At 31.9% G+C, this 14,530-nt stretch overlaps 1 protein-coding gene across 1 annotated transcript; it reads right to left on the bottom strand.

Annotated features, from left to right (window-relative positions):
* Positions 1-7,024: 7,024 nt before the first annotated feature.
* On the bottom strand, positions 7,025-12,171 carry LOC113740383 (pentatricopeptide repeat-containing protein At1g74750-like). Its single transcript, XM_027267994.2, has 2 exons — positions 11,992-12,171; positions 7,025-9,768 (listed from the first exon to the last, which is right to left on the bottom strand). The coding sequence occupies exon 2, from the start codon at positions 9,763-9,765 to the stop codon at positions 7,171-7,173; it is 2,595 nt and encodes an 864-aa protein (XP_027123795.1). The 5' UTR covers positions 9,766-9,768; positions 11,992-12,171; the 3' UTR covers positions 7,025-7,170.
* Positions 12,172-14,530: the final 2,359 nt, after the last annotated feature.

Raw genomic sequence — 14,530 nt, 5'->3', positions numbered from 1 at the left:
TGAAGTCTAAAATTTAAAATCTGAAGTTTTAATCAATTAATTTTTTAAATCGTTAAGTAGTAGATTTAATACATTTGAGTGTGTATCACATTAAGTGATAAGTGAATAACTTATCACTTAATTTTGAGAGTAAGTTTTGCCTAAAAATTTCAGTGTCAATTAATTAATTCAGATCTTCTATTTTTTGTTATCAAATACGTTTGAATGTATAAAAAAGTTTGAGTGCTAAACTGAGTTATTGAACACAAACCTTAATTATATATGTAATTAATATTTTATCAATCCAAAATTAGGATAGCATCGAAGTTAAAGGGCTTATTAGCAAAATAAGTGTCTTTCTTTGTAGCTTCTTCACGCCCTACTTATTATTTCAGTCCCCAGCTACAACCCTTTAGGGATAATTTCAGAAACTTCACCTAAGGTTTTCGACAATTTCACTCGACTCTCTCGAGATTTACATGATTACAGAGACCTCTTTTGTTATGATAAAAAGACAATAGTGGCCTTTATTAATTGTCAACTTATTGAAAAATTTTATAAAATATTAAAACTCTCTCATCTTTTATTAATCAATAATTCAAACTACAGTTTTTGCTATTTAACTATCTATTATCTTCCTCATATATCTATTTTCCTTTTAAACTCATTTATTTATTATTATCAACCAAATGTATACTGTCGCTATTAATAAAATCGTCATATGCATTAAACCACCAATATTTATATATCTTGGTATCTATTCCCAATCCTCGATTTTCCATTATTAGTAAATAGTTTCCTTGCGCCCATTTTTATTTCCAATTTTTTATAGGTATTAGCAAAATGAAATTATCAAATGACAAATTGAGTGTTAATTTCATTATCAAATTAGATGGAGATGAAGATAGTGATAGTGATAAAAAAAATAAATAAAAATTAAGGATAAAAAGTGAAATAGGAGCTAAATATAGGTTATATTGTTATAGTTATCATGAAACAAATGTTCTTGGTATATATTTATAACTGCATTGTGTTTCTATTTTTTTATTTACAATTATTGATATTATTCCTATAGAGAGAATTTGATGAATTTTAAACTTTGTGCCAATGGAATATATTGGATATTGATATTAGTAGTGATGGTTTAGATTATTTTGTATTAAAAAGGTAGCAGCCATAGAATTGAAAATTAGGGATATTAATGAATATTGTAATATATTAAGTAAAATTTGATATTGTTATAAAATTGTAGGTAAGTTTTTGCATATATGATATAGCATTTATAGTTGATACAATAGTTTGCATCAGAAATTTTTAGGTAAAAGAGGAACATTAGAACAAAAATAAGTGTTTATTTAGTAGTGATTTGGATGTTGATAGTAGGTAATGGTGGTACGAAATAAATATAAATGAAATAGAGACTTTAAACCATTTTTTTTCTTTACATTTTTGTTGTGAATTATAACTTAAGGGTATTATAGGAATTTTGAAAAAAAAGTATAGTCTTTTGGGTCTAGAATGTTATTTAAATAGGGAAATTAGGGGAGATAAGTGTAAATTTTAGAAATTGAGGGCACTTTTCTGCAATTGTCAAAAACCTCAGGGGAGGTATGTAAAATTAACCCAACCCTTTAACCTGCGTCGCTTCAGGGACATGCTCCGCCACTGGAAGATAAACCCTAAAAACCAATGGAGGGCAGTAGTAGCAAAGAACTCGTGACGTGTAGACCTCCAGAAGAATTTGAAGAAGTGGAAAAGGACGCTCTTATTGAACTCAATCTTGACGATTCAAAGGAGCTTTGGCTGATTCAATGGACTGTTAATCAAGTAACTTTTTTTTTAATCCAATTACTTTTATTTATGATGAATTTTCCAGTTGAGAGATCATTAATTTTTGTTAATGTGCAATTAATTGAAAACGATCAATGTTTAGAAATTAATTTTCAGTTAATATTCGTTAATCTTTCTTGACTTTAATCAACTCGAGTAAATTTTGAAATTTTTGAAAGATTGTACAATAGACGATGCGTTGCCGTTCATAATTTTGTGAATTTGATGGTGATTGCTAGTTATTGCAGAAGAGTAGTCAGTCTGGTAATATGAAACCTAAGGTTCCGTTTGATAAAACTGAATTTGAATTCTGAAGTCTGAATTCTGAATACTGAAATAATTAATTTGTTGAATTTTAAGTACTGAAAAGAAATATATGAATGTCTGAATTTTAATGTTAAACCTATTTATACTGTTTGATAAACATTTATAACTGAATGCTTAATAAGTTAAATTTGACAAATTTACTCTTATATCTTTTCATCCAAAAAAGAAATAGAATATATGATTTAATTAGCTAAAAATGTTAGGTATGAAAATGATAATATTTATTTTTAAATCAAATTAATATAAAAGATGAAATATATTATATGTGGTGTATGGAGAAGATGTGAAAATCATTCAAAAGGAAGAAAAAAGAAAAAGAAAATCATTAGATAGAGAATATTAGATTGTTTAATTAGATAAAAATTTTGAACATAATTAACAAACAATGATATATTTGGTAGGTAAGATAAGATAATTGAAATAATTCTATTGATTCCTATCAGAATTAAGCATTCAATTAGGATTCTTGTGCTGAAAAAAATACGCACAAGTTCAGCACTACTTAACAATTTCAGCAAATGGATTTTCATTTATCAAACACTCAAAACATTTTTTTTTTTTTTTTGTCAAAACCTTTCGTAAGACTTTTGTGACTTTACAAACCTAAACATCTTTTGTCAAAACATCTGAATGTTTGAAAAAATTTAGATTCAACACTTTTTTATGTTATCAAACAGACTCTAAATTTTGTTAGTGCTTTCGATGTTTGTTTTACGTTTTACATTATCATGCTTTTGGGTGTTCCAAGCTTCTGATTTGAATGGACAGCAAGTGTCTTTGAAGCTTCACCATGATGGACATCTGGGTAGTTTCGAGGGTTCATCTGGTACTGCTATGTCACTAATCACTTCTGTGTTATTCCATTGTTTCCTGCATTTGATGGTTTTGTGCAAAAGTGGTTTCTAAATTTGTTGAAATCCAAGATTATGTCAACGATGATGATGGATGGCATTGTTTTATGTCAATATTGTCATAGGATAATCGTATGATGTAGTAAGTTTCAAGTCACAGGACCCAGAAGTGACACGAAACAGGACCCAGAAGCGACTGTATTCCTGTCATCAACATCAGAGTCTAGAATCGGTAATTATCTGCATATTTAACATGCAATGGCTACTATTATTGGGTCTGTTTGGATTCCTTGTTTTTTGGTATGTTTTTGAAAAACTGTTTTTCACATTCCAAATGTTACAGTAAATGTGTATTTCAAAAATAATTCAAAAAACATTATCATATCCAAACAATATATCTAAAATAACTCCAAATACATATTTAATATGTTTATTTCAATTTGTATATTTCAATTATGTATAGGATATATATATTATATTAATTTAAATATATTTATTTATACAAATTATAAATATTTTTTTTATATAAAATATATGTTATATATTTATAATATATTTATATAAATATTATATATTACATAAATTATATATAATATAAATGTAATTATACATTTATATAAATATTATATATTATATACTATATATTTAATATATAAATAATATATATTATATATATTATACATTTATATAAATGTACATTTATACATAATATATATTTATGTATATTTATAATATACATTTATATTATGTATTATATATAATGTAATACATTTATATTATGCATTATATATAATGTAATACATTTATATTAATATATTTATACATTTATATTTATTATATTAATACATTTATACATAATATTAATATATATTTATAATATATTAATTTATACATTTATATAATATTCATTTATAATTTATACATATTTATATAATATACATTTGTACATTTATAAATATATTTATATTATGTATTATATATAATATAATACATTTATATATTTATTTATAAATATATAAATATTTTTATTCATAATTATTTATAAATGTATTATAAATGCATAAATGTATATAAATTTAAAATTTAAAAATTATAATATACATTTATATAAAATTCATTTACAATTTATACATTTATAATTTATACATTTATAATAATATACATTTATACATCTATACATTTATAAATATATTTATATTATGTATTATATATAATATAGTAAATTTACATATTTTTATATAAATATATAAATATATTTATTTATAAATATTTATAAATGTATTATAAATGCATAAATGTATATAAATATAAAAATTAAAAATTATAATATACATTTATATAATATTGATTTATAATTTATACGTTTGTAATAATATACATTTATACATTTATAAATATATTTATATTATGTATTTTATATAATATAATACATTTATATATTTATATATAAATATATTTATTTATAAATATATAAATGTATTTATTTATAAATATTTATAAATGTATTATAAATGCATAAATGTATATAAATATAAAAATTATAAATTATAAATTATAATATACATTTATATAATATTTATTTATAATTTATACATTTATAATACTATACATTTATACATTTATAAATATATTTATATTATGTATTATATATAATATAATACATTTATATATTTTTATATAAATATATAAATATATTTATTTATAAATATTTATAAATGTAATATAAATGCATAAATTTATATAAATATAAAAATATAAAAATTATAATTTATACATTTATATAATATTCATTTATAATAATATACATTTATACATTTATAAATATATTTATATTATGTATTATTATAATATAATACATTTATATATTTTTATATAAATATATAAATACATTTATTTATAAATATTTATAAATGTATTATAAATGTATAAATGTATATTGTTATAAAAATATAAAATTTATAAATTATAAAATAATTCAAAATATTTTTAAAAATACATCTAAAAATAATCCATAAAACATCTACAGTAAAAGTTTTTCATATAATTTTTGAAAAACAACTAATCCAAACGGACTTGTATTTGAAAATCGAAATGCTAAAGTATTGTTTTTGAAAAACAACCCCAAAAACAGCTATTCCAAACGGACCCATTGTTTTTATTGGTTGAGTCACATGTGCCGTTTTTTATTTTATCTGGGAAAAACAATAAATTGACAATCATTGTAAAGTGCATGCTTTTTATATCCAAATGCAGCTCTTTTAGGAGAGAACTCTCCGGAGAAATATCCATCAAGCTCCCATAATTGGAGTAGGTTCTAAGTTGAATATTGGTTGGCCAAAAAAATATTACAGTCAAAGCAAGTTATGAGTTTCTATTTGAGTTGTTAAAACAAGGAAAGTGAAGATAGAGAAACCTATTCCGGTTACCTACTTAAGATGTTGAGTTTGAGTCTATATTAACAAAGGCATGTCCTAAATTACTCTATGGATTTCTAATATCATAGGCCTTGTTGCATGCAAAAGTTTCCGTGCAGTTTGACGAAATAGGTATTGCTAGCAGAATCATGTAAAACTAGAACAACAAATCCAATTATGGTTTTGCTCAAATGGTTTATTTAAAGCCAGAGAATCAAAGATCTCACTCCAGATTTTCGTGTGAATGAAATGTAGCTCGATGCTGTTATTGTTTTCAATGACGCTACACTTGAATATGACTTGTATGTGGTAACAGCTGGGAAGATCTTCACGGCTTGTTTCTCTACTGCATTATCCGGAGCCCAGTGAGTGGCTATACTTCCTCTATACATACTCCAAGAAACAGAAGTTCTGGGTCCGAGGATGCATCAAAGAGTCCATTGAGAAGACCTGTGGATGAGCCAGGCAGGTCCATTGACCATTCTGTCCAAGATTCAGGAAAAGAACATAGAGCTGATGTCTTTTCTGGATCATTAGAACATCCTGAGCAAAAAAAATCGAATAAGAGAAGGAAATCTGAAGGTTGAAGATGTTCTAATTGTTAGAGACGGGGAAGAACTTCAGTTTCAGTTTCTTCACAATGTATCCTATTTATATACCATACCATTTTAAGTTTGCATCTGTTCTCCAGTGTACATGGAAAACAATAATGAGCCGAAAAAAGAGAAATTTTGATTTGACCCTTTAGGTGCTTTCATTGCAACTGCTCAGGAAATGAGTTCAAAACCAACCTCTTGATATTGGCATCAAATCCAGAATGCAACTTGGAAGAAACCAAAACGTCAGACATTGAACAGGTCATATTGCTCATCCCTTGATGAGTTTGTTGTACAAACCTTGCAGAAATGGTAACAAAGGCCATTGTCGTAGGGTAAAACCCAAGGCACTAGTAACAAAAATTCATTGCGTATTTGATGTGGCACAAATAAGTCGTTTGTTTTCCTTGCAGTTCTTCTCGGTTCAAAACTCTAAAGTAAGTGCTGAGACAAGTTAAGTGCTTGTTAAAAACTCAAAAGTTGGATTTGATTGTAGAATCGATTATGTTTTTACTTGCTGATGGTACCAAAGTTTGAACGTATATGTGTGATTCTTTGGCTTGAAGAGGTTAAACTAGATGCAGCTGCTCACCCTGTTAAATCAATTTTTGCCATGCAAAAGCCTAAAGCTTTCGAATGGCAAAAATATATTTCGAATTTGAACTTCATCTCCCAACTTCATTTGACAAGCACATCTGCAGCTCCTGCCACTTGCTCGAACTGTCTCCCAAATGTACAATACAAAGAAAAAGTCCAGAGTGATACAGCGAGGAATAAGGAATTTAAGCCCAGTAATCAATGTCTTTACGACAATTACCAGATTTGAAGCAGCTCCAGATTCGGGAAGCATATCAAACAAAACTATTCACAAGCTTTCAAACAAAACTATTCACCAGCTTTCAAGACATAGAGGCTTTAAGCTTTCCATTTGTCATGATCAATGGAAGGACTCCAGCAAAATTTGACTCACGCTTAGGACTCATTTGAAGCTAATACTGAGTGAAAGCAACTGGAAGGGGACAGAAACTAATGTAAACTAGATCTTAACACTACACAATAAGAACATTTAGGTACATGACGATTACATGCTAATCCCTGAGGCAATCAAAGTTCCTCTTCCACAACAAAATTTCCTGAAGATGGGGGAATACAAAACCTTCCCCCTATTAGAACCTACAGCAAATGCATGCGCTCAACATATGATTGCACCAACCACCTGCTAAGAGGTTCTCCACACCCCACAAAACACCCAGAATTACCATTCTCAGTGACAAAAGGGAAGCTAAACACGTTAAGCAACTCCTGCACAGCCTGCCGCACCAGAGATGACCCCGTTACCCTGCTCCTCCTGCCCCAGCCTGTCACAATATCGATCCGACTTGGACAAATCCCTGAAGCAAGCATCTGACGACGAAACCAGGCAAGTGTCCTTGACAGTGCTGTTACAGCAGTTCCATCCGACATGACGTGCAAGTTTATAAGCCAATAACAAGAACTTTTCTCCCTAACAGCATCAGGATAAACATTTTTCTGTGCAGCAACCTCCCAAACAGACCCAGCTTCCTCCTTAAGACCTGTCTTGTGAAGAAAATCAACTACTGCATCCACAAGTCCCCTCTTACTCTCTCTATCTTCACTATGCATAAAATCTAAGAAGTTGCTCGCATGATCCCTCACATTCTGCCCGTCAGGTCCTGCTGCTGGCATGGACAACAAGAACATATGTGCTGGGTGGCATGTGACAGCCATCAGCTGGCAACAAAATGACATGTCAAATGATGTTTTGGCTTCTGTACAACAACTAAGGAGTAAGGTGTAAGTTTGCAAAGAAGGATTGAGCCCCAAACTAAGCATGCTCTGGAGCAGGTTATATGCATCTGAGAGTCGATGAACCCTAAGAAAAGCACTGAGAAGAGAATTACAAGTAGGCACATTAGGGCGTAAACCTGCATTAAGCATGGCTCTATACCATTCCCAGGCCTTTTCAGCATTCCCAACCTTTCCCCAGACGTCCACAAGAAGACCATACACTGGCTCATCTGGAACCCAGTTCTTCCTTTTCATCTCAGCAAAAACTGCCTCTGCTTCCTCCAGATAGCCACAGTGACCAAGCACCTCCATCACTATGCTGTACGTCACTTTGTCTGGTTCAAAGCCAGCATTTTGCATGTCACGGTACAGCTGCAAAGCATTTTGGTAATTCCTTGCCTTAGCATGCAGAGCAATCATGATATTGTATGTCACTAAATTAGGTACACATCCCTGATTAACCATCTCGCAAAACAGCTTATGAGCATCAGCCAAGTGACCAGCTTTCCCAAGACAATTAATGATGACACTATAAGTGAATGTGTCTGGAGAGAGCCCAAATTCTTGCATCCTCTGGTACATGTCCATAGCAACATCTAGATACCCTGCTTTTGCATGAATATCAATAAGCGTACAATAGGTTACACGGTCAGGTTGACAGCCTGCCTTCTGCATCTTGTTGAAGACATTGATAGCCTCATTTAAATAGTTTGCCCGGCCATAACTGTGAATAAGTCGATTGTATGTTACAACATTAGGTTGGCATCCCTCCATGACCATTTGGTCAAGCAACTTGTTTATTGCCCCAAATTGCCTGGCTCGGCCAAGGATACCAACCATGGTGGTGTAGGTATGTCCATCATGCTTGAACCCAGGTTGCTTTTTCAACCAATAGAAAAATCCAAGAGCAACGGTATAATCTTGAAGCTGCTTTAAAATTTTGTTAGCTTGGAAAGCATCCAGAGAGCAGTTGAGTTTTCTAAGAGACTCTTCAGTTACAGGTCCCCACTTCATCTGCTGTAACATGTGAGAAACATTATCAACCACATGGCCAGAGCCTGAAAACTCCCTAGCAATAGGAGCAACTCCTCTCAGTACCTTGGTTTCTCTCACAGACCTAGCAAAACCTTCAGTCATGTCTTTGACTATCTTTTTTTCTCCATTGTGCACATTTGGAACAAAGTGACTAGGGTAGGTTTTAGATCTCTGAGGCATTGATCTTTTCCTGTCACAAGATTCCAAAGCAATCCCATTGGCTTCCACATAGTTCCCCATTCCATTATTTGACAAATTACCAGTACTTTTCACTGAAGTAGATTTATCTGCTCTGCCCTTTGAAGCATTCGAGTTATTTGTTGCACTTGATCCAGCTGTGGTATGAGGGTGGGATTGCGGATGGACTTTTTCTCTTCTTACAGTTTTAACATTTGAAGCTCTGACATGGATTGGCTTTGCCTGCTCAACAACAGAGTTTTGAGGTGAGCCAAGAATTCCACCTCCATCTGTCATTGAAATCTTATAACTTACCAAATCAGACAAAAAGCCGACAGCAGCAATGCCTGCCTTGACAAACTGGTCAGCAATTGGAGGTGATGGATGCATTACACCAGTACCATCAAAGTCAGCATAATTTACACAATTTTCTCTTTTGATTGAGCTGGAGACAGGTGTGACTTGCGGCTGCGAGACTGGATGCTTAACATCCAGTTTTTGATTGTCCGCAGTTTTTCCAGCATCTTTTGAAATGAGAGAACCTACTGCTACCGAAGGTCTAGACACAACGGGGGATGATATTGCCCGTTGTGGCAATTCATGTTTCCTATGAGGCCTCCCAGAAACACAGGTCTCATCTTCAGAACAAGTGCATGAACTTCCATCTGCTGCACTACACCTTGAACCACTAAGAATAAAAGACCTCGCTGACTGAGAAAGTGTACCAAGCTGCTTTGCACGTAGCATAATCTGGAATGTTGTGGTACAGAAATGAGAGAAACAGATTATTGACAATTCCACCTTGAAAGCTACAAGCATTAATTTAGTCTTTGTTCCACAAATCCATTCAACATAAGGTAACAAATGGCATTGGCAGTTTATACAATATATTAGTAAGCAGACACCATGCACCTTAATGTATCTTGATTTTAGATTAAACTAATTAACAACTTATGGACACTTTGCTGTAACAAAAAAGCCAAGGAACCTAGCCAAAAAACCAAAAAAAAAAAGGGACCTGCTTACATCAGCAGCACTAAATCAGTCTTAATTAGATATTTCATCATTTTCTACAGACTATTGCACGCAGCACAGAAAGAACTGCCAAGGGACCTAAACTGAATAGAAGCATATGTCAATTCAGCAATTCAAGTCTGACTGATGGAGAGTGAGATGCAGAATTTTAGATTGCAGCAGGATGGGGGATCACAACGTTCATATTCCAATGGAAATTAGGCATCACATATGACCAACAAACTCATATCTCCATGAACAAGAAAACCTATGCTAATTATGGAATGCTGAAGATACACAGATGTACAGGACACAGGAAACATAAAGCCCAAGGACAAAATATGTCGATGCCATAAACACTGGTTTGGCAAAACAAAATTTCTGATCATATTGACCAAACGTGAAGCCAACTAAGTCAATACATTAAGGAAGACTAAGAAGTAGTTAAACAAACTTCACCACTATATTTCATCTGCCACTTCAGTTTTTGAGGGAAATGATGAAAGGGTTTGAGAGTTGGAAGTAAGCTCTTTCTTCAATAAAGGTGATCGACACTTTAAAATGAAGTAGTAGCAAAGTTTATGAGCATCACGCTGGAGGGAAAAAAAGAAAAAGAAGTAAAAGTTAGCCATCCTCCTACACCCTCTCATTAAAAAATGGAGGAGAAAACCCTTGTCATGGCCATGGAGAAGCTGGAAAATACCCATGAGGCAAAACATGCACAAGCACTCACAAGTTTGAATTTCATTACATAAACATCTAATTGCAAGAGAAAGGAAAAACTTAGTCATTAAACAAAAACTATATACATACATCTTAGGTCTCTCTGAACATTAAAAAGAAAGACATGAAAACACCACGCAAGCAGCAAAGCCAAAACAAAAAACACCTGATTATTGTACCTATATACAGTTATAACTACAAGCATGACTCGATTAAACACAAGCAAGAATGCCGCAAAAAAAAAAAGGCAGCTCTCTGCTAGTCCACACCTTGTGATCAAGAACTGCAATTAAACAAAAACCAGACAATGGAAGCACATAGAAGATTTTTTTTATTCCTCCTTAATATCACACCATCAGCAATCACCATAAAAGTAAACAGGCAACACAAAAGCTGCCATTGAAGGTTCTCCGTGGAAGCAGAAAAACAACACTGGAAGCTTCTCATAGTATAAATGAAAAAGACAACTGCTACATTCAAACATCTCAACCAAAAAAAAAAGTGTTCATATTTCATAACAATAATTATTCAACTTATATCTTGCCCTACTCGTGGCATTACTCCTGATCAAATCTAAATGTTTAAAATACCCAACCTACCAACAATGAGTAAGTAGAAACAAAACCCACCCAACTCCTATGTTCGGAAAGAAGCAGCTTCAACTCTCATAAGCAGAAACTATGTACAGATACCTCTATCAGGAGGTTCAAGGAAGGAAAAAAAAAACTGTAACCATGACAACGATTTGCAAATAGTCCATCCAAATTAAAGAATAATAATAATAAAAGTCTAAAAATGCAAAAAAAAAAAAAAAGAAAGAAAAAAAAACAATCTTTACCATTTCTATACAAGTAAAACTACAACCAACATAAAACTTTTACCATTTCAATTCAAGTAAAATACAAAAGCATCAGTCTTTACCAAATCCAAGCCAAATAAAAAAGAACCCACATTTTCCCTTACTAATCCACACCCAACAAACAAACCTTTACTTTCTATTGTATCAGCAAATTGAGCACAACCCAGAATCACAGGATCAATCACACCCCTTCACCCTGGCCCCAAAAGAAACGGAGCAACGAAAAATCATCACAAACCCACATTATAGCCATAAGAAGCAGAACTAACCGTAACAGCCAGAACCCAGCTACCAAAAAAATAAATAAAACAAAAGAAATACTCAAACTTTATACTGCAACAGCATAAAGTAACACGAGTAACAGAGTCGAGAAGTACCTAAAATGGTATTTGAGGCTTCAAAGAATACGTATTACTGGGAGTGATAAATAATGAGAGAAAACATAAGCATAGGAGGAGGAGGAGAAGAAGAAGAAGAAATTGAACAGAGGCAAAAAGACAGGAGAAGGGGTTAAAAGGAGGGGGCGGCTTTATTTTCTCTCTCCCTCTGTCCTGCTGCCGTCAACTAACTGAAACTCAAACCCCTGCGTTTCCAAGCAACTGGGGCTGTTGCTAGTGAGATGGACTGTTGATTTTCTTTTTTTTTTCTTTTTAACCTTTTAGCTTTTCTTTTTTTCCTTTTTTTTTTTGGGAGATACTATCTGATGATTACATAAGCCACGTGTTCGCACCTTGACTGTAAAAGTCCGACAGTGACAAAAAGATTTATCACCATTTTCTTTTTTCTTTTTTGGATTTTTTTTTTTTTGCTAATGATTTTGACTTTTGGGTGCGGTTGTTGGCTTTGACTAGGTTCGGATGGGGAGCATTCTGGATTTTGGTATAATTACATTCAACTCCCATGAATTTACATCCAAGTATAATTTTGTCCCCGAATGTTTTCAAATAGTATGCATAGTGTGCTTTTGCCCTTTTGGCCAATTGCCTATAAGAGTCCCTTTTACTACAGTTTTCCCCCTATTAGTTTCTCACAAAACTCTTAGTAGTGACACTAGTGGGTGTGTTTGGACACTTGTGTCGTAAATATATTTTTGAATCATTTTTTTCTGTTTCCAACTATCTTCTTTTATATATATGTTACGTTACAAAAAGTTACAAAAAGCGTTACAATATTTGATCCTCACATATACCAAATTTTGAAAACATGCATAGACGTAAGTTAGCAAAATTTGCAATAGAGCTAGTTAACGATATGAAGTCCATGCCCAGGAGGATGCAAGGGCAGTTGCTTCTCTTTTGTAATTAAACTCTTGATTATCAAGTATTCATATACAATGATGTTTGACCCCCCCCCCCCCCAAAAAAAACTTATAGAAGATTATATGAACATTTTCTTTTCTTTTCTTGAGTCAGTTGTTTATACAAACATGAAGGTGGGGGTTGAATCATTACATAAGTTTAAGAGATGTGCAAATTGATGCACCAGTTTAGTGAAGGGTAAAAGAAAGATATCTTTATGAAGTACTTGTTCAACTTGCCATATATTTTATTTTCACTCATTTTCGGTCAAGAAGTGAAGAGAAAATGTTTCAATAAAAGATCTAATCACAGAAGAGATTCGAAGAATCAAAGTAAATTAATTTCAAGAATTACTAATCTGCTATACAGTTCAAAAACCATTAAATTGCTCGAGCAAATTTGTGCTGATGAATAAGGTAGGTTTTAAGCAGTGCCCTAGAGGAGGATGACTAGCTTCGATAGATAGTGTGAGATGGAGGGATGATTGCGAGGCTAATGCCAATTGTTTGATGTTTTTACCAAACTTGTTTACACGTCCAAGAGTAATAAATTGTACAAATTATTTACGGCTTGATTCTTGGAGAGAAAGTACATGAAAGGATAAGCACTCATAAAGCTGGAGAAATATTTTTACTTCTTTTAATCGTGTTTAAAAGTGACATATCCTGTGGGAATTCATGTATCCTAACATAATCCATTCAAATGTCTATTGGAGTGAAGTAATGTAGTTGGTATCTTTGAATTGAAGCCTCTCGTTAGTTAAAGAATTAGAATAGATGAAGATAATTTTATCCTACTTTTTATGTTTTACTTGACTATAATCATATTAACAGGAGGATCAATTAACCATTCTTCCGATCGACCTAAAAGCAGGGACTGCAAATTTAAAACGCTTTTTGTCTAATATATCGATGCCCAACGAGCACACGTTAAAACAGGGTTCAACTAATCAAGTATTAGTCATTTTAAAGAAGTGAAGTAGTATTTGTACAAGTAATAATTTATATGTATACATTTAACCACAGCCTAGCCCCCTAGAAGTCCAGTTAAACACACAGCAACAAATCTTTTTGGTAAATACAGGAGAAAAGTTGAGCATCAAAATAATTAAAATTTGCTTTCGATCTATAAAATTTTAAAGAAGTGAAGTAGTGTTTGTACAAGTAATAAATTATATATGATATGTTTAATAGGCATCCATTAAAATATATTTCAAACGTTAGATTTTTAAAAACATAAAATTAATTAGAGAAAGTGTATAAATGCAAGAAAACACAGTAACTGTTATAGTGTATATATACATATATATATATATATATATATATAATATGTTGGGATTAACGAGTGCCCATAGAGCACCCGTTAAAAAAACCCTTACATTAAAAAGAAAAGAGAGAGAACAAAACCATGAATCCAGCTGTGATGTGGAATTGTGTGTAGTATTTTCTAACGGAGTAAACATCATCCGTGAGGCACGCATGACCTTTATATCTCGACCACCCTAAATGTTAAGGTCAACTTAATAGATGGAATATCTTTCTAGATTGAATTACTGATTCTGCTCCAAATTAAAGATCTTAGTTTGAATGAGTATTAAAAGATGGTCAAAATGAATACT

The sequence above is a fragment of the Coffea arabica genome, chromosome 4c (genome assembly GCF_036785885.1).
Source record: "Coffea arabica cultivar ET-39 chromosome 4c, Coffea Arabica ET-39 HiFi, whole genome shotgun sequence".
Lineage (NCBI taxonomy): Eukaryota > Viridiplantae > Streptophyta > Magnoliopsida > Gentianales > Rubiaceae > Coffea > Coffea arabica.
Note: the sequence above shows the minus strand (reverse complement) of the source record. Positions and strands in the feature narration are given on the sequence as shown.

Excerpts from the sequence above, each read along its gene's own strand:
- LOC113740383 (XM_027267994.2), bottom strand. The coding sequence starts at position 9,765 with ATGCTACGTGCAAAGCAGCTTGGTACACTTTCTCAGTCAGCGAGGTCT.